This window comes from Pteropus vampyrus, unplaced genomic scaffold (assembly GCF_000151845.1).
Source record: "Pteropus vampyrus isolate Shadow unplaced genomic scaffold, Pvam_2.0 Scaffold88, whole genome shotgun sequence".
In the NCBI taxonomy this organism is placed as follows: Eukaryota; Metazoa; Chordata; class Mammalia; order Chiroptera; family Pteropodidae; genus Pteropus; species Pteropus vampyrus.
The window spans coordinates 4243966-4263275 of NW_011888869.1; the positions used below are offsets into that span (position 1 = coordinate 4243966).

The 19310-nt window shown below is 37.8% G+C and overlaps 1 protein-coding gene across 1 annotated transcript; it reads right to left on the reverse strand.

Annotated features, from left to right (window-relative positions):
- Nucleotides 1–737: 737 nt before the first annotated feature.
- On the reverse strand, nt 738–16784 carry TMEM192 (transmembrane protein 192). Its single transcript, XM_011363710.2, has 6 exons — nt 16634–16784; nt 11854–12000; nt 10214–10478; nt 5880–6014; nt 1882–1984; nt 738–1580 (listed from the first exon to the last, which is right to left on the reverse strand). Exons 1-6 carry the CDS (start codon nt 16658–16660, stop codon nt 1442–1444), a joined length of 816 nt encoding a protein of 271 aa, XP_011362012.1. The 5' UTR covers nt 16661–16784; the 3' UTR covers nt 738–1441.
- Nucleotides 16785–19310: the final 2526 nt, after the last annotated feature.

Genomic DNA, 19310 nt, shown 5'->3' on the forward strand with positions numbered 1-19310 from the left:
TAATACAAAATAATATTGAATGTTGACTGTAATTGAAAAATAAATTTTAAAAATAAGAAAGGGAGGAAAGAAGAAGGGATAGTCAGGAGACTTGGATACAATCTGAATTTTGCAAATACAATTTTGGCTTTAGTTTATGAATCCTGTCATTCTGGGGATTCAGTGGTATCGCCTGCTGATGACACACTACCTCCTTTCTCTCAGGAAACTCTTAGAACCCCAGGTGGCTGCAACTAAACGAAACAGGTGTTCTCCTTCCCTGAGTAATAGAGGGTGTGACCAACGACTACATCCCTTGCCAGAAAGCAGTTGTATAGCATGAGGATTTTCAAACCAAATATTTAGCTAGATACCAAAAATATATAAATAAATAATCATACATTATCACAAACACCCCCTCCCCTCATGTTAAGCTTTAAACCAAGTCTTTCTAAGGCATCATGTAAAGGTGCCAACAGCAAATTGAAAAAGGGACACACTAGGAAAACTGGAGAAGTAATGCCATTTGCTCATAAAAATGCTTCATTTCATCTAGAGAATTAGATACACTTAATATCTTTATAAGTTGATATGACATTTTATCCCCATCATAATTTTTAAATATAGTCCAAGACTAAAAAAAGATGTCTTTTTTTCCCCTTTAGACAAACTTAAAGCCACAGAAGATCCCTTTCCTATCACTGAACTTACTGACCCAACGAAGATAAAGTCAATAACTAGAAATTCATGGTAACTTCTTAAGGGCAAAAATAAAGAGAAAGTTTAAGTGTTGCCACTGGAAGGTGCTACAGATGTGACAGGCAGCAGTGGTTAGTCTAACACTGATCAGAGAAATATCTTCTTTCTAGAGAATGGAAAACTGTAGGAGTTAGCATAATAAATCAACTAGTGAAACCCTGGTCCTACAGTGAGGAAATTCTTTATAAGAGCTACAAGGGCCAAGCTGCCACCCAATATCACAGAAGTATATAAAATACATATAAGGCTCTATGGGAAGAAATATTAACACAAGACATAAGTTTCCTCATCAGTTTAAAAGTTTGATCAAATCTTTGTTTTAAATACATTGTCATGTCAGATTCCATCAATAAACAGCCAAATTATTACCGGGTTCTTATGTCATGTGGAAGAAGTGTTGGCCAAGGAGATGTTTAAATTATATCTTTGGTTCTAGGATAAACCAGGCAGTTAAATAATTTTGAAAAGTGCAAAACAGACATTCTTCTTGAGTTAGCAATGCTCTACAAAGCACCTTTCACATGATTCACAAGCCCTACGTAATAAATAGTCACACAGGTGAGAACCGAATTCATGTGTCCAACAAAAATTGGAAAATGTTACTTGACAAAAGCTGCAAATCCTTATGTCAGCTTGTCAGGTAGTCGATCAGTCTTAAATGACTCTGGCTCCCTCTGTGATTGCTGTCTTGACCTTGAGCCTCTCACATTTTACTTGGCTGAGAATCTAGGTCAGAGGAAGTGAAAGCCAACAACCGCTTGCTCAGCAGTGCATTGTGTCGCTTCAGGTATACTATTATGTCTCCTTGCTTTTCAACAATTTCTTCTAGGCTTGAAGTGGTCCTGCAAAGAATCGAGATATTAACGGGTTACATACGTCACCAACAGTCTGCAATAGGTCCCTGCCAGCTGAAAACTGCTGAAAGTACAGCATATTATATCTGTTACTTTTCCTTTGATGTTATATCTAAGGCAATATTCCAAAATGAGACTCTTTCATTAGAATGGGTTTCACCACAACTGAAAGAAAGTAAACGTGAAATCTAATTCTAAAGGCAGATATGCATAGTCATAATCTGCAAGCATTAGAATGGTTTCTGATAGTTCTCTTTCTCTCATTTTTTACTCCCTTCCCAAAGCTTACCTGAATCCAGTCTCTGGCGTGATATTGCTGGGGTAAGCATAGACTTTTTCTTCTTCAAGTATATCAGGCTGTGGTTTGGCTTTATTAAATTTCCAAATTTTCACTAAAATAATAAAGTCATTATTGTCAGGGAATCTAATTATGAGAAATTTTCTATTTCCATTCATTCAAATAACATTAGTTGGCTCTTCTTTTCAAATCAGTTAATATGAATAAAAATGCTTCATAAAGTGAACACAGGTTCGTTTATCCATGTCAACATCTGAAAGTCTACTGTGTGTCGGGCCTTTACTAAGCACTGGGAACACAGCAATTATTGTTATTTTTGATAATAATAACAGGTATTTTTTTGGTGCACTTAAAACACAGAAGGCACAGGTGAACTGTTTTACATGTTTTACATGTTTTTCATTCAGAACCACCCTGAGTGAGTGCTCTTATTACTTATTTTCTACAATCAAATCAAGTGCAGCCCACGGAAGCTAGATAAGAGGCCAGGGCTGTAATCCAGGAAGCAGGGCTCTAAGGCCTTTCCTGTGGGCTCTGCCATATAAAACGAGCTACCAGTCTAGGGAGAAATACGGATGATAAGCCCACATTCCAGACAGTATGGAAAGGACCATATATGGAAGCTTACATAAGGGCCTAGGTCAGCCCTATAAAGCAGCCCCTTACTCAGCAGGAGTGGGATGGGGATCGGGGAGAGGTTCAGAGAACCTCCTGTGGGCTTGAGTCCAGCCTTAAGGGAAACAAGAATTAATCCCTCAGACTGGAATTGTGGAGGAGAGGGTATCTTAGATGAGGAGGAAACCTGAACTTAAGATCCTGAGGAGAGAGAGTGTGTGTATGTATGTGTTCTAACAAAATACTTTTATTTAAAACTTACATTGAGACCATCAGTAGCTTTAACACAAAACAAAATAGCAACAGAAACATAAAACAAGCTATTTTACAATTAATGTCTCAAAGTGTCCTAAATTTTACATCTCTGACTTAAAGGAGATGGTCAAGATTATACTTTCAGAGTAGGGGCTTTCGGATACTGCTAGCTTGAAAAGCTTACTGAAATATATTTATTTTACAAATAATTCAATGAGCCCTAGCACAGGGATCCTAAGATCTTCAAACATTTTAGCAAGTACCACTTTTCAGGAGTGCATTATACAGGAAGATTAAATTAACAAGTGTTTTCCTATGTGTTTCATTGTCAGATATTTGCAGTAATGGTCATATAGAGTAAGACAAAAGCAATACAAGGGTAATCAAAGAGCAGTTATTTGGCTATCTAAATTCCCTGAAGCAAAAGGACTCTTATTGTTATTACATCACTCAACTATGTTATCATATCACTCAACTAATGCCCCTTTGTTTCTAGTGAGCAGGGGGTGGAGCATGGACCAGGGTTGAGGCTGAAAAGCTGGTCAGGGAAGATAGGAGTGGCTGGCGTGCCACATTAGGGCATTTCGATTTTATCCTGAGAGTAAATGGCAGTCATGGAAAGGATCTCACCATCGTCCCTGAAGAGCAGGGATGGTTAGGGGCCGGTTCTTGAAGAGCCTTTTATGCTGGACTAAGATTTCAGATTTCAGATTTTCTTCCTTAGGCCATTAGAAAACTCTGAACAGAGAAGTTGTTAACGATCAGAGTCGCCTATGAACACAATCATGTTGGCAGGAGTAAAAAATATGAATTAGAGGACAATTTTACTGGCTGCTGGAAGGCCGATATCTGAGTGGCCTATATTGAATCTTTTGTTTTTTTTCAAATGAATGAAGAGCTAATCAAATTTAGTATCTCAAAACTGTTCAAGTTTTATTTTCCTAGTTTTCCCTGATATTGGCAGTCAACCAAATTAGTATTTAATGAGAAGAGTTCATCCAAGTTTCTATAGATTAACTACTTACAATACAAATAAATTAGTCAAGATTAGATTAGAATTAGTGTATCAAAGAATCATGTCCCAAGCAGTTACTATCAATATTTATCAAAACTAGCTATCTTTTAAAGTATAGAGAAGCAAGAAAAATGCATTTATCAGGGCACCGACCTAAAATTTTCTGTGACATCAAACAAAAGCAAAAGTTATATTTGGAAGTGACTCCCTCGATCTCTCCTGTCAGAGCCCACAGTACATTTAAAGGAGTATAATTTAAAAAAGTAAGCTTCCTGAGGATATGGAGGGAAAAGTCATACTTGAACCTTCTAAAAAAATTTAGTATTTGTATAAACCTTACACTAAGTAAATGTATGATTATAATAATTATAAATCTTCCCTATATAAATCACCAATTTCACAAGCCTGAATGACCAATTCTCAGGTTTTCTTAAAGTAGGAAGCATGTTAGTTTGAAATTTAAAAGAGATAATTTTTAATAGTATATTTTATTTGGATAAAAATGTTTTAATTAGTATAAATAAAGATGAAATATGCTTCTGAGTCTTTGACTATAGACCAAAATGATTCTTTGCAATTAGGAAAGGAAAATTCTTGTTGTTCAAGTTTAAGTGTCATGTAACTAATATAACGCTAACTGTAAAAATTAGTTCTCACAATTCTCGACACACCCGCTTCCTCTGTCTTTTAAATGGTCTCAGGTTTGGTCTTTTTGTTTTTAACATTACCCATCTTATTTATAGCATAATTAATTTTAAAGGCTTTAGCAAATCTTTTAAAAATAGTATAGTAAATCCTAGAGAATTAAAACTTGGACTACATTTTAACAGTATTAATCTCCCTTGATGTACATGATGACATGTGATCTTTGGAATATTATTGCCACCTACTTTATGTCATAGAGCATTCTATGGGTATTACAGGAAATACCTGACTGAAGTCTTGCACCCCTTGTAGTGAATAAAAGTTGTGGAAATACTACAAAATAACATGCTGATTGAATTCTCAGACTTAAACTATAACCGCATTTATAGAACTTGACGGACGTATGTTATAGAATGAAACTGATCAATCAACAAGGTCAGTCAATGTTCATTTCTCTCACATGGATCACTTTACTGAAGTACTGAGCTGTTTCCTACATATTGAAAAATTAACCTTACTTTAAAACTAGTCTTATACTTTTCTATTAAATTAAGTGGGTGGCAATATTGCTTTTATAAAGTGAGGTACAAATGTAATCCTCTATCTAATTTTGCTAATTTTTAGCCGATAACTTCAGAAAAATTTAATAAAAGTCAATTAAGAATGCGACACCGTTCACATTTACAAACTAGTCACTCCGTTTGTATTCTAAATATTCTTCTCCAGGCCTCAAGGAGCCCCAGGTGACTTCTTCCTTCATAACTAGAGAAATGATCTCTTTCGAAATAGATAGGTAAGGTATTTTATTGTCACAAAACGACTGTTGCTCATTGCCACAAAGTTAACTACGATTATGGACAGATTTTACCACACATCAACATTGCAGATGGAATGAAATCTAGATTTCTCCAGGGCTTGAATTTTTTTTTCTGTCAAAGTACCCTTTCATCTGTTTTTCATGTTAACATATCTGCAGCTTTTACCATTGAGAGGTTCTGAGAGAAAGACAACAGACAAACCCTTAGACAGCTCTAAATTTAGAAAGAAGTGGGTTTTAAATTGTTTATCCTAAAGCAAGTTTGGGCTAAATTAAGTTTTGCATGCATTATTTATTTACTAATTTTGTATTTTGCTATTTTAAATTTTAAATGCCAGCTTTACATATCAGTTTCCTTTGAAGAATCAAAAGTTTGTGGGCCTTTTGAGTCTTCTGTTTTTGATTTACAATGAAAAGGCTTCACTTCAGTTGACAAAAATTTGTGGATGACACAGATTTAGAAATGTGACTCACTGGCATCTTCCTGTTGATTTGAAATGAGAGAAGTCTGGATGTGGTCAGCATTGAGAGAGGTAGATGTTTAACAGGTTCTCAGCTACATGGAAAAACTTCCTTGTGGCAGAGATGATGGGCTAGGCTTCAGGTAGGTCTTTGTAAGGACAGCCTAGTTGCATGTCTCACCTGTGTAGATGAGTAGACACATCAGAGAACAGATCAGTTCCAGGGCCAGGATGCCTAGAACGAGGTCAAGATACAACCTGCTGGGCTCGGGGAAGGAATGCTGCATGCACAGCACCAGGAGAAGTACCGTGTTGCCTGAGAGAAAGAAAAGAGACATGATGTTAGCCAGAGCCCAGCGCTGACGCCCACAAGGCCATACATGCATTTAAACTTCCCAGTGAAGGAAGTTAAAGGACAAAAACTAAAAACTGCTCATCTTTTGGGAAAAGAAAAACACATCTAAGAATTGATGGTGTCTCATAATAAAAATACATAAGAGTCTGGACTCTTAAAAACTAAGGGATTATTTTTTTGTTGTTTTACAGAATTATTAACAATGACATTCCTTTGGGTCCTTTGTGCATTATGCCAGTTCTTCAAGATCCGCTGGCACCTGAAGACCCTAGTAGCCCATTCTGGTCACGCGGTACGCCACAGGAGGCCCGCACTGCCATGAGGGTGTCTTATGTTCCAGACACCTGGAGGAAAACCTGGGACACATGGCTAACCTTGGACAGATGACCAACTACCTCTGCTCCTTGACTTCCTCATCTGAAAAATGGGATAACAGTACCTTCCTCACAATGGTGCTGTTGTGAGGAGTGAATTAATGTGTGAAAAATAATAAGTATTCAACAAATATGACTTATTTCACCCCCTTGCTCAGCATATCCATTATTTTTGAAGACCACTTAAACCTCATTCTGCACTTTTATTCTGAAGACGGTCAAAGAAAAAGTTAAGGGGCTAAAGCCATTCCTATAGTATTAGAATTTCCTAAACCTTACTTAATATATTTATCTAAGTCTGGTCATGGGGAGGAAATGCCTATTTGATTGATCTTTTTGGTACAAACGAGATGACTGTAAGCCAAAGAGCCATGTTTAAGTGGCCTATCAGAAGTCACTGCACAAAGCTCTGTTCTAACAAGCCTGAAATCCTCCCGTTACACTCGAACGACCAGTCACAACATATTTAGCATATTGACAGATTGCTTGATTTGTAAGTTAGTTTTGTGAACAAGACAAATATAATTTACAACATCTAGAGAGAAAAAAAACCTCTGCACAGAAGCGAACACGACCCTTTTCAGAGGATTTTTGATGTGCTGTGCATTTCCTACATGGCCGCAGGTTGGTGGGTCACGGGGCATAATCGGGGGCCCTCTGGACAAGAAGTCTGCAGCCTCGTGGGAGGCCACTGGAAACACCCCCACGGGGCCATGGGTATTATAAAAGTGCCCCCTGGAGGAAGCCCTGCCCAGCACCGCGTCTCAGTTCAGACTAAGATCACCTCGCCGCTGGGCTGCTGCAGCAGCCTAATCAGTTTTGCTCCAACCAAATGTACTCCCCGGCTCTTTCTAAATCTCACAAATCTCAACAAGCCCCTCCAGTTCAGTGGCTTCCCTTCTGCCTCCCTCAGGATCTGGCCCTGGCTAACCTCTCCAGCCTCATTCTTCACCGTGCACTCCCACCTGCTGCTACTGTGCTTACTATCAGAGTTCAATAAATATCATCATTATAATAATAATGGTTTTATGGAAACTATCCCAATACTGGGCATATGCCATTCGGCTCCTCCTCAAAGCAAGTCTCCATGGCAGACTTATAGTCTCAGGCTACACTACAGCAAGACCCAGCCTCTTTGCTCCCCTGTTCTCAAGAGCACCTTCTCCTGAGCAATGTGGCGCCAGTGAAAGCTAAGGGTGTATAGCACACAATCTCTCCAACCTCGGGCCCTAGAATTCTCACTGCAACTTGCTTTTATAAGTAAGTATTCCTTCCAGAATTTACATTCTAGAGTAGTTCCCTCAAACTGCACTGTTGTGGGTTTCATGTTTTGGGTTTTTTTTGGTAGAATTTTTATAAGAGTTTATTTGAACCGAACTGATGACAGATGCCAGGGAGCAAGATCTTAAATGCTCTTCAAACTAACTTTTGCATGTCTTCAATCTCTGGGTTCAACCTTTCAGACCTCTGAGAAAAACACTACTTGTCTGGGCCCATCTGACAAATTGAAAATTACTGCTTTTAAGTAAAGGGCCAAGTTTTCATTTCAATGGAAAAACAAACAACTAAATATGCAACTCGCTATGGAACAAATAATATTTGAGAGCTCAAATATATTTGGATCTAAGGAAGGAAAACAGATAAATTAGATAAATATTTTCAACTTATTTGTAAGGAAAGGAAAGCTCCTCCTCCCATCTCCACCACATAAAATAAATTTATTTTTCTCTCTCTAGAGAAAAACAAAAAGTATCAGGATGAAGCAAATCAATACCCAACACTATCACATGTGATAAAAAAAATAATTATAACTTTCTGATTAGCTGGAAGTTCTATATCTTTTATGACTTACCTTTTCTTCAAATAAGAAAAAATATACTTAAAAAAAATAGAAACAAGGTAAATACCTTCTCCAGTCTCTTTGATTTTCTGGGTCTTTATGTGAGCAACATACAAGTGATGTTATTTGAGATTAAACTCAGGGTCCAATTGCTTGGAAATACTTTGATTGTGGGTAACATGTTTAACAAAAATATGAAAGTCAGAGGAGAGGTAAAGATCAGACAATCTCTTGGTGGGCTTCAAAAATGCCATTTCTAGAGAATCACTTAAGAAACTGATCATTTATTTTGCTCACAGAGCATATAAGGTCTTTCAGTAGTTAAAAATAGGTTTCTGCTTTTATCTTTATGGAGGTAGGAGAGGTGATAGTGACATCTTGTGGCCAAGAAAGAGTCCTACACATCAATAGTTGAACGTACAAAACCAAGGAACAGTAACTGTCCCCTTCTGGGTGAGTGAAAATTAGCCATCTCTACAAAATGCTTCTTTCTCTGTTAAAGCAAGGCCCTTCAGCTTCCACTGAAAATGTCACTGAGTGGATATACTCACAGTTTTCCCTTAAGGAAATGTATTAACAGAACACAGAAGAAAAATAAAAATTAAATTCTGTAGAGCTGTTTTTCTGGGAGAAAAATACATTTCTAATCTGTTTTCAAAAATGTTTAAAGATTTATTCTGGACTCAAATTGAAAAAGAGGGTCTTTAAAAATGATGGAAATTTAAGGCAAAAATGCTTAAAGAAGTTCAGTTTAATGCCATTAAGCCTTTAAAATGTCTACAGCAATAAAGAAAAGCAGGCACTCATACATTCTAAATCCTCTATGGACTTTCTGATCTTGCCTTCATAATCTGCTTTTCATTTTCAGTTTTGGATAATGCATCTTATTACATAAGTCTCTCTCTTACTGCAAGAAAAGTACTAGTACTGAGCTTCATTTAAATAAAACAATTCCCTCTTATCTTACAAGTATCGAATAGCAGCAGCATTTAAATCTTGAGATGAATAAGGAAATGGAATTTCTACATTTCACATAGGAATACATGCACGCCATGTTTATAATGAAGGGGAGCAGAAAATGCCATCCCAAAATATGACTTTTGGGCATAAGGATGATTTTAAGCTGACTATTTTTAAGAAACAGCAGATACAGAAAAAGCTCTGAAAACCAGGCAAAAGTTATCCATTTGCAAGAGCATCTTCCTCTCTGTATAAGGAAGAGGATAACTCTAAATCTCAAGAAACTATTATTAATAGAGAATGCGCCTACTTAAATATGCATAAGAATCTTAGCCTTGTTTACTGTGCTTTTCCTGGTGTCATCCCATCCCCACCCCTCATCTTCTTTCGTCTTTTAGCTGGAGATATTATTTAAGGTGATGACTTGGGCCATTGGGGTTTTACTCAGTTTTTCTGGGTCTCTCCTATGCAGGCAGGAGGCATACAAGTTATTAACCTGTTGTTTGTTTTTCTCCTGTTAATCTGTCTTATTACAGTGGGGTATCAGCCAAGAGCCAGGAAGGGTAGAGGGAAAATGATGTTTCCTCCCTATAATAATAAACACAGATTTCAAAGGAAAATTAAGGTTATATATATAAGAAAAGTTTCAAGACATTTGGGTGATCCAAATTTTAGTGGCCACAACACATATTATCATTGTTACAAAAATGAGAGAATCTACAGTGGGTCCTCACTTATCTTGAACAGGTTCCACGACTAAGCAAAACGACGTATAAAGAAATCAATTTTACCACGGGCTAATTGATATAAACAAGAGTTAAGTTTCTACGGCGTCCTATCAACATTTTACCAAAATGACACTGAATGAAACATTATTCAAGGACCTGTTGTATTCGATTATAAAATCAAACTTCACATTTTCTTTCTGCTGTCATTTTGCCACTCAATCAAGCCACAGGCAAGCTGAGACAGCCAAATGGGCTTACCAGTGGAGTGTATCATTAGTGCAAGTCTTTTAAGATGCCTTGTTGATCGGTAGATCATGTTATAGCCTCGGTTTCTTACTTTGCTGTGGTGATACTGAATGTAGCGTTCAAGAAGGAAATGCAGAATCCACAACACAACTTTTCCAAGGATTATGACCGTCTGGACTTTCAGCGGGCTGGTGTAGTTTCCTGGGCACATGTCCTCAGTTGGATTAGGATAAGAACAAAGCACACCTGTTAAAAATGCTAAAATAACAAACACAACCTGGTGGAAAGGAAAGCGGTAGTGTTAAAATTCATTATTTGGATTTAAGGAATAATAATCACCATCCTTAAACCTCCGACTTTTGCTATTGACTTTTTATAAATGAGTTTAAAAACATGTTTTTACAAACCCTTTAAACAGAAAATTTGGAGAAAAATTTGCAAGTAACTTGGAAAACAAATAAAATCACGAATAAGAAAATAAAAATCACCCCAAATTCCATCTAACAGAGGTGAGTACTTAATGTTAAAGTTTTCTACCCACTTCTCTTCTATCAAAAAGAGTAAAAACAGTTTATTTAGTGCCTTAAAGGTAACTAATAAAAATCTTGGTTTGAAAGAGTTTATTTTTAGTTTCAGTGTTAAGACAAGAAAAACTATGCAATTAAATTGACAAAAATTTAAAAGATTGGTGTCAAAATGCAGGCAAACAGATATTCTCATAAATTGCTGACTGGTCTGAGAATTGCTGTTGAAAAATAATTTGGAAATATCTTGACCCAGAAATCCTACCTTAAAGACTCCATCCCTCAAAAGTAAAAGCACCAGGACTTAGTACACATGGATACGAATATTTACTGCAGGAATAATAATCACCATCCTTAAACCTCCGACTTTTGCTAAACGTGAATATTTGCAAAACGTGAAAACTGTCCAAGTATATGTGTCTATTCATAACAGAATGCTTGAATAAATTAAGGGACGGCCACACATATAATAGAATATTATTTAGCTATAAAAAAATTAACTAAATCTGTTTATTAATTTGGATAGATTGATATGACATGTTAAGATGAAAATAAATAGTTGTAGCATAGTAGCTCAAAGTGTGGTTTCCAGACCAGCATCACCCAGGAAAGCATTAGAAATGCAAACTCTCAGGTCTCACCCCAGACCAGCTGAACCAAAATCTCTGGGGGTGTGGCCTAGCAATCTGAGGTTCAACACGTCTGCCCGGAAGTCTGATGCATGCTGAAGTATGAGAAACACTACTGTCCAGTAATAAATACAGTATTATCCATTTTTTAAAAAAGAAATTGGATAATACTGCACATAGGTCTACAATAAATCCTTTGAAGTAAAGATAGGAGTAAAACAGTATGCTCATTTTGTTTTATTTTATTTTTTTAATTAATTTTTTATGGTGACATTGGTTAATGAAATCTAATAAGTTTCAACTATATACTTTAACAGTAAGGCATATATATATTTACACTGTGTTCACTTCCCATAGTTAGATTTCTTGCCGTCACCACATAGAAAAGTATATACATTTTAAATGTTAATAGATATAGCCAAATTGCCCTCTGAAGAGCTTATACATATATTTTAAGACCATCACCTCTAGATGGATCGCTTTTTCCCAGCCAACTTACATGTATTAACAGGAGAAGATTTGCTATGATGACCGTAGGAAGCGGATGGAATCTTGGTGTGAACTGAGCATGTAATGAATGATGTGGTAGTTGCTGGGGATCCAGAAGGGGGTCGTCTTCAATACTTTGGGTGAGATCCAAGGAACCCTGAGGTGCAGAAAAAAGCATTAAGCTATAATCACCATTTTCTGGGTTATGTTTCTAAGGCAAATCTACTAAACTTTAACACTTTAAACCATTCCACAAGTTAGAGGCAAAAAAAAAAAAAAAAAACTCACAAAAAACTCTTTAGCTAAAGCCAATTTTGTAAATATACCATAAGCTTCTAGGTAACTATTGTACACAAATTGGTGAAACACAACAATTATTAAAACAGGTAGAGGACATCTTAATTTGTTTTCAGACAAGGTAATATATAATGAGATTAAAGCCAATAATTTTTTTCAAGCTCTAAAATTTAGATATTGATTTATTTAATATTATTGATGAAATAATTACATAAGGTTGCAATTCTTAAACTATATCTCTATGTTCCAAAAATTTTTGGAAAGTTGGTGGAGGCTTTATTAAGAGGTCTTAAAACAAACTTTGAATTATGATAGACATATTTTAGAGGACTAATAGAAACAGATCACCCTGATACACCCTCGAGACTAGTCTATAGATGCCAGATTCTCAATGAGAACAACCAGTTGCAATGTCACTGAAATAGTCGGCAAAGGTTTACCTGCAACTTAAAAATTTAGCTAGTCATGTTTACAGGTATTGAAGGTATTGTCTTGGAACAGTCCATCCTAGTCTCTGGTGCATACAACAATCTGTCAATCTTAGACTCTTACTAAAAACTATTATATGTAAGGCACTGACTGTATCCAAGATAAAAGAATATAAGACACAGTCCAAAAGGAGATTACATTTCCATTGGGGAGTTTAGGGATAAAGGCATGCGGGACTAAACAATACAGAATTTACAATAGAATATAGTGCGTGGTATATAATAGGGAAGTAATAAATTAGCAAATGAATAGCACAAATGATGCAACAAATTTAAGTTAGCTAGTTGTACTAGAATGAGAGGAAAATGAAGACAATGCACAAAAGGAAAGTCTGAGAATAGGATTCAAAGACAGAAGTAAGGGCTCTTTATTTGGGAAGGGGTAGAAGATGGGACAAGTGGTGTGAGATGGCTGTTGGGCACTAGGATTATAACGATGATACAGTAATCTGGGACATGAGCCAGATCTGGGGTGGGCTGCTTGATTTTCAATCTAAGGCATTCAATGCTGCTCTGCAATGTTTTTATTCAATGCCTACACAGCTTCCTGTTTAGTTTGCCATAACTCATGGTGCGATTATAATTATTTCTGTTTTCTTTAAGGCTCCTCTGCCTCTAGTTCTTTCTTGGTCAGCAGATGTCCTAGCCTTCACAGCTCTTCCCTTAATTAATATCCATGCAGCCTTCCAGGCCCAGGGGGGGCAATTCCCATTAGGCAGCTTTCCGGGGCACCCAAGCATCTGGATCATGCCACCCCTCCAAGCCTTCCAAAGCATTTGGTGCTCACCTCCTCTATCGTACTATCCTGTGATGGTCTTCTCACTTATTATCTTCCCCAGTTGACTTCATGAGTCCCATTGTACCCTTACTTCCTATGTCTTTATAATCCTAGTGCCCAACAGTGACTCATGGTTGGCACTCAGGGAATAAATATGTGATGAATGAACGTTGTAAGCCTGTCCTCACAGTGTTCCTTAACTCAGTTATGGTATGGTATCATCATAATCAGAAGCAATTATCAAGAGCTGTGGGGACAATCAACTCTGACCAGAGGCAGTACATCCTGTGATTAAGGGCAGGCTCCTAAGACAAACTGCCTGGGTTCAAGTATAAGTCCTACTTAGTCCTAGCCATGAGCAGGCTACTTCATCTCTCTCTGTCTCAGTTTCCTAATGGTAAGAAAGAGAATAACAGAAGTTGCTTCATAGCTTTGTTGGGAAGATAAAATGAGTTACTACACATAAAAGTGCTTAGAACACTGCTTGGCACAGGGTAAGCAATCGGTAAGAATTAGCCACAATTCTCTCTAATTCTTGCTTTTCCCTCGCTCCTCATATAATATTCATGACCATTCTAACTCCTAAATCTGTTCTTTCCTCTCTATTCTCAGTCCAGGCCCCGACCGTTTTTCATGGCCTATGCTAGTACCTTCCAATCTCCAGACTGTAGCAACCTCTCTCAGTCCTGTCAAAGTTCTTCCAAGATGAACATTCATGTTTCTCTCCCCCAAACCTTGGGTACCTCCCCATTATCCTCAGGATAAGACCTAAATTCTTAGTCTGGCTATCTATTTATAATCCATTTTCAAGCTGCTTCTCAGGATTTGCCTCTCCCATCTCCTTCTCTCCCTTCTGCTGCTGTTCATTGTTCCCATCTCACAGGACACCTTTTCAATCTCTGTGCATCTAGGTACTCCTCCTCCCTTGTCAAATACTTGCTCCAGCAAAAATAATGCTTTCTCTGATGCCTCAATGCTGTTCCTACTGCCTTTTTCATCTGACATTGTTGTTTTCATCCCTACGAGTTTGACTTGGGTCTCTTTCAGATCTTCCATGTGTCTTTTTAACCTTTTGAACACATAGAAAAGTTATAATAACTTTTTAATGTCTTTATTTGCTATTACTAGCATGTCATTTCTGAATTAGTTTTAAACTGACTCATGCACATCTCGATTATAACTTACGATACTAAGAATAAGATATCAAAGTCACTGGAATAAGGTGTGCTTCACAAGGACAGGTCTTTATTATATTATGTTCTTTCTATCTTTAGCACCTGATATATAGCACCTGATTGCGTGTGGATTAAATGAAAGACTGCCCAACTTCTTAAACAGTTGGGACCTGGGGATTTAAATGAAGCTAGCATTGAGACCTTAACCATAGACAGTAATCTATAGCAAGTCCTCACTTATATTAATCTCCAATTGTTTGGTCATGGGACTAAACAGGGCTGGGCCAATCCATCTCTGTGAGCAGCAAAGCAAAGGGAGACCATGGTTGAGGCAGATTCATTCCACGACAGACTCTGAAAGGACTTGAGCTGCCCTTGTTTGTGTCCTTTCAGAGGCTGAGGTGTTCATCAACGCTATGGCCTTTTAAATAAATCCCTTTCTTAACCCTTTCCCCATTTAAAGTGCAGCTTGCTGCCAGTGTTATATTAAATTAGCCAGAGTTGGTTTCACTGCTTGTAAACAATGAACCCAAACTAAAAAGCCTATGCCTCTTTTTAACTCATTGAAGTGTCTGGGCCTATGACATGACATAACTTTTAGCTTTTTATTGAATGGTAGAAATCATATCCACAAAATATCCATGCAGGCAACTTGCTCATATCGAAAGTGATTTAGCTACGTAATTGTTGGTGAGACATTAATTTACAATTGTTTGGTGAAACAGATTTCTAGGATTGTATTCATCCTAAAGCTAAAAGCTGTAGATCAAAGAACACTAGGGTAGCTTACTAACAAAGAAGCACTTACTGCACACGTTTCTTTCATTTTACTCTCAGATATTCATTTTTTCCATACATTGTCAGTCCATGACTCCCACCCTTGAAAATTTAGAAGCAATTATTCTTTAAATATATGAGTCTCAAATCTATTTCTAGGTCTTACAGTTAGTTTTCCATTTTCTCCACTAGGGGAAAAAGGGGGGGGGGAATTTTTAATTTTATCATTAGAAACTGTTTAATCTTTCTTTAGTCAAGATAATTTAACTATAATCGCTATTTACACAAGAATCTAAGGTCCTGTAGGGTTGGGATTGTGTTTCATGTGCCTTGCCTGATGTACCTTATTCAGTGATAGGATCACAGTAATATTTCTATTAATTTAGTAATCGAAATTAGTGCTTTAATGTAGCTGTCAACTTTTCATTTCCCAAGGGCAAGAACATTTTTTGTGTTAATGGGGCAACCAGTTAATCTGGGCACAAATATATTTGCTCTAAAAATGTTTTAATATTCTTAGGCAAAGATTTTTGCAATTATGCTATCACTCTGTACTACATACACTATAAACGAGGGCACTATTTATTTATCTATCTATCTATCTATCTATTTATTTATTTTAGTAATTCGGTTTGAATCCACCTAAGAAAGAAAATTTAAAAATCCTTTTATTCCTACCATGTCTAGATTCTAGATTCAAAACATCACGATATTGTTTTTCTCTAACGTGGGTTTCCGGGTGATGACAGCAACAGGTCTGCCCGCGGGACGCCAGTGGCGGGTCTGCGTGTTGCAGCCGCCCCAGGTCTACAGCCCTCAAAGGCCGAGGCAGAGGCCCCACGATGCCGGGAGATTCACCTCCTGAGCCCCAGGGGCGATGGAGCGGAGCCAAGGGCCCGGCGCCCTGTGACGCGCCGGGAGCCAGGGCTGTCAGGCCAGGCGCGCGTCACGTGAAGCTCTCAGTTCCGGGATCAATGATGCGCACAGCGCGTGGGCTGGGAGCCTGCCTGGGACCCCAGCACCCGTGCGGCCACCGGCCAGCAGCCCACCCTGGCCTCCACCCGGGAAAACAAGCCTAGAGCCGGCGCACTGCGAACCCCGACCTGCCCCGGTGCCTTCCGCAAACCCGCGCTCCGGGGCAGCCCAGCGGCAGGCACCGCCTCCTGCTGCGGCCGCACGGATTTAGGGTGGCTTCCTCCCGCAGTCTCCGCCCAGCGCGCCCAGCACAGGAAGAAGGGGTTCCGGGCCAGCCGCCCGCCACTTTCGTGCACTCACATCCTCCAGCTTGCCCCCCGCCGCCATTTCCCGACGCTTGAGGCCGAAGCCGGGCCAGCCCAGCCTCTCCACCGGTTCCCAAGCGACGTGGACCCAAGAAAATTGCCACCTCCAGAGACCCGCCTGCCCCTACTCCTGGGCCCGCCCGGCCTCTGGCTGTCCCCCGGGCCCCGCCCCCTCACTCCCGATTGGCCGAGGCAGTGAGAGGAGCGTGTCCCGCCCTGAATGAAGCCTGGAACCTGTGGGCCGCGGCCGCCGCTGGATCCTCCTCAATTCCTAGGATGCCTGTCTTCTCCGCTGGGTTCGCTTATTAGCCGGAGACTTGGGCATTAAAAGATGCGTTCCAAGAATCTAACTATTTTCGGCCGCCACTTGCTTCTCTTTAAAACGTCAGCTTTTTCGGTCTTCCTTAGTTTTTGTTTGCAGGCACAGTTCCATGCGTAAGCAGAACCAGCGGTAGAATTTTAGGGTTCCCATTTTTAGCTCAAAACTCCACCAGCAAAGGGACACGAACGGAATAAAGATTCTAATTTCCATAACATATTCACAGATTTCACCAATGGGCCTGAATAAAGAAATCACGTTAAAAGCCGTAGTCTCACACGCTTTGCTGAACAGTCCCTAATCTGTCTCTAGTTCACTTCTGAATGATAAGTAGACTTCTCTGACTCCGAGGAGACTCATTCTCCTGAGTCTGAGTCTTTGCCTATATTACAGGAGTAAAAGGGTTTTATCCTTTTTCAACTTGAATTTTGTACTTCTTTTATAACTACTTCCAGTTGACGGATTATTTAGTGAATGATGTTGGGAGAATCAGCTAGCCATTGGAAGAAAATAAAGCTGCATCACTCCCACGTTCCTTAAGTCAAAATAAATTCCTAATGGTTCAAAGATTTAAACATGACAATAAATCAAAAAAACTTCTAGAAAAAAATTAACAGTCTTGCAGTAAAGACTTTCCATGCATCCCCCAAAACCAAAAACAACAAAAAAAAAAAAAAAAAGTAACATCTGACTACATAAAAAGTTTGAAATTTTTTCTCGTATACCAATTTTACCACGCAAAAAAGTTTGAAACTTCTGCATGGGGAAAAAGACAACGTGAAGTTATAATTTAAATGCCAAATAACTGGAAGCAACCTAACTATCCATTATTTGTGTAATAGTTAAATAAACGATATTATCCATATTTAGATCTTATCTATCAGTTCAAAAAATTGGATAGATCGATATATGTTGGGGAAGCTCTAAAATATAGTTTGTCATAAAAGCAGTTTGCAAAATAATAGTCATGCTATAATTTTATTCATGAAAGAGGACAATGCAAAAAAACAAATATTTGATATGCAAATATATGCTATGAAAGTATACAGAACTAGAGAAATTAGGCAAGAAAAAGAAATTAAAAGCATTCAAACTGGAAAGAAAGAAGTAAAACTATCTCTATTCACAGAAGACATGATGTTATATCTAGAAAACCTTAAGGATGCCACAAAAACAGTGTTAGTGCTAATAAACAAATTAGCTAATAAAGAGTTTGGCAATTCCTCAAAAAACTAAACAGAATTACCATAAGACCCAGCAATTTCAGTCGTAGGTATATAGCCGCAGTAATTGAAAGCAGGCACTTTAATTGCCACTGTCCATTACAGTATTTTTCACAATAGCCTGTAGGTGGAAAACAACCCGTGTCCATCAATAGATGAATGGATAAACAAATGTGACATATCCATACAATGAAATATTATCCAGCCATAAAAAGGAACAAAGTTCTGATACTTGCTACAGTATGGACGAACCTTGCAAATACTGTGCTAAATGAAATAAGTCAGATACAAAAGGATGAATACTATATGATTCCACTTACATGAAATATGTAGAATAGGCAAATTCATAGAGACAAAGTAGATTAAAGGTTACAAGGGACTGGGGAAAGGAGTGAATGAGGAATTATTGTTTAATGAGTAAATGTTTTGTTTAGGGTGATGAAAATTTGGGGAAATAAATAGTGATGATTGTTGCATAATATTATAAATGTAATCAATGCCACTGAATTACACACTTAAAAATAGTTGACATGGCAAATATGTTATAAATATTTTACTACAACAGAAACAGTTTTTAAAAAGTCTGGAATAAAAAAAAGTTTGAATACATACAAAAACTACTCATCATGTAATTATGAATTATAGCATAATCCTAACTCTCACATGATAAAGAGCTAATTTATTAATTATACAAAGTGCACTTCAAATCAACCTTAAACAAAAAAAAGTTAAAAGAAAAAAAAGGCAAATGATAAGCACGAGTAGTTCACAGAAATAGAAAGGCCAGCAGCATAGGGAAAGAATGTTCAGCCTCACTCATGATTTCGAAAATCCAGATTAGAACAAAGGATGCCATTTTACTTATCAGATTGATGAAGATGAAAAGTATTGGTGTGAGTGTGGGAAACATTCACACACTGTTAGGAAGTGTGAATTACTGCAGCATTTTGAGAACAGTTTGGCCAAATTTGTCAAACCTACCAAATCAACATTTATCTAAGTTTTTAATACTTATCCTTTGACTTTAGGAATTTTTCCTGCAGTTGTACTAAAACACGTGAGAAAGATATTTGTTTATGGACATTTGTTGCAATATCATTTCTAAAATTTCCTCTTTATTAAAAACAGTA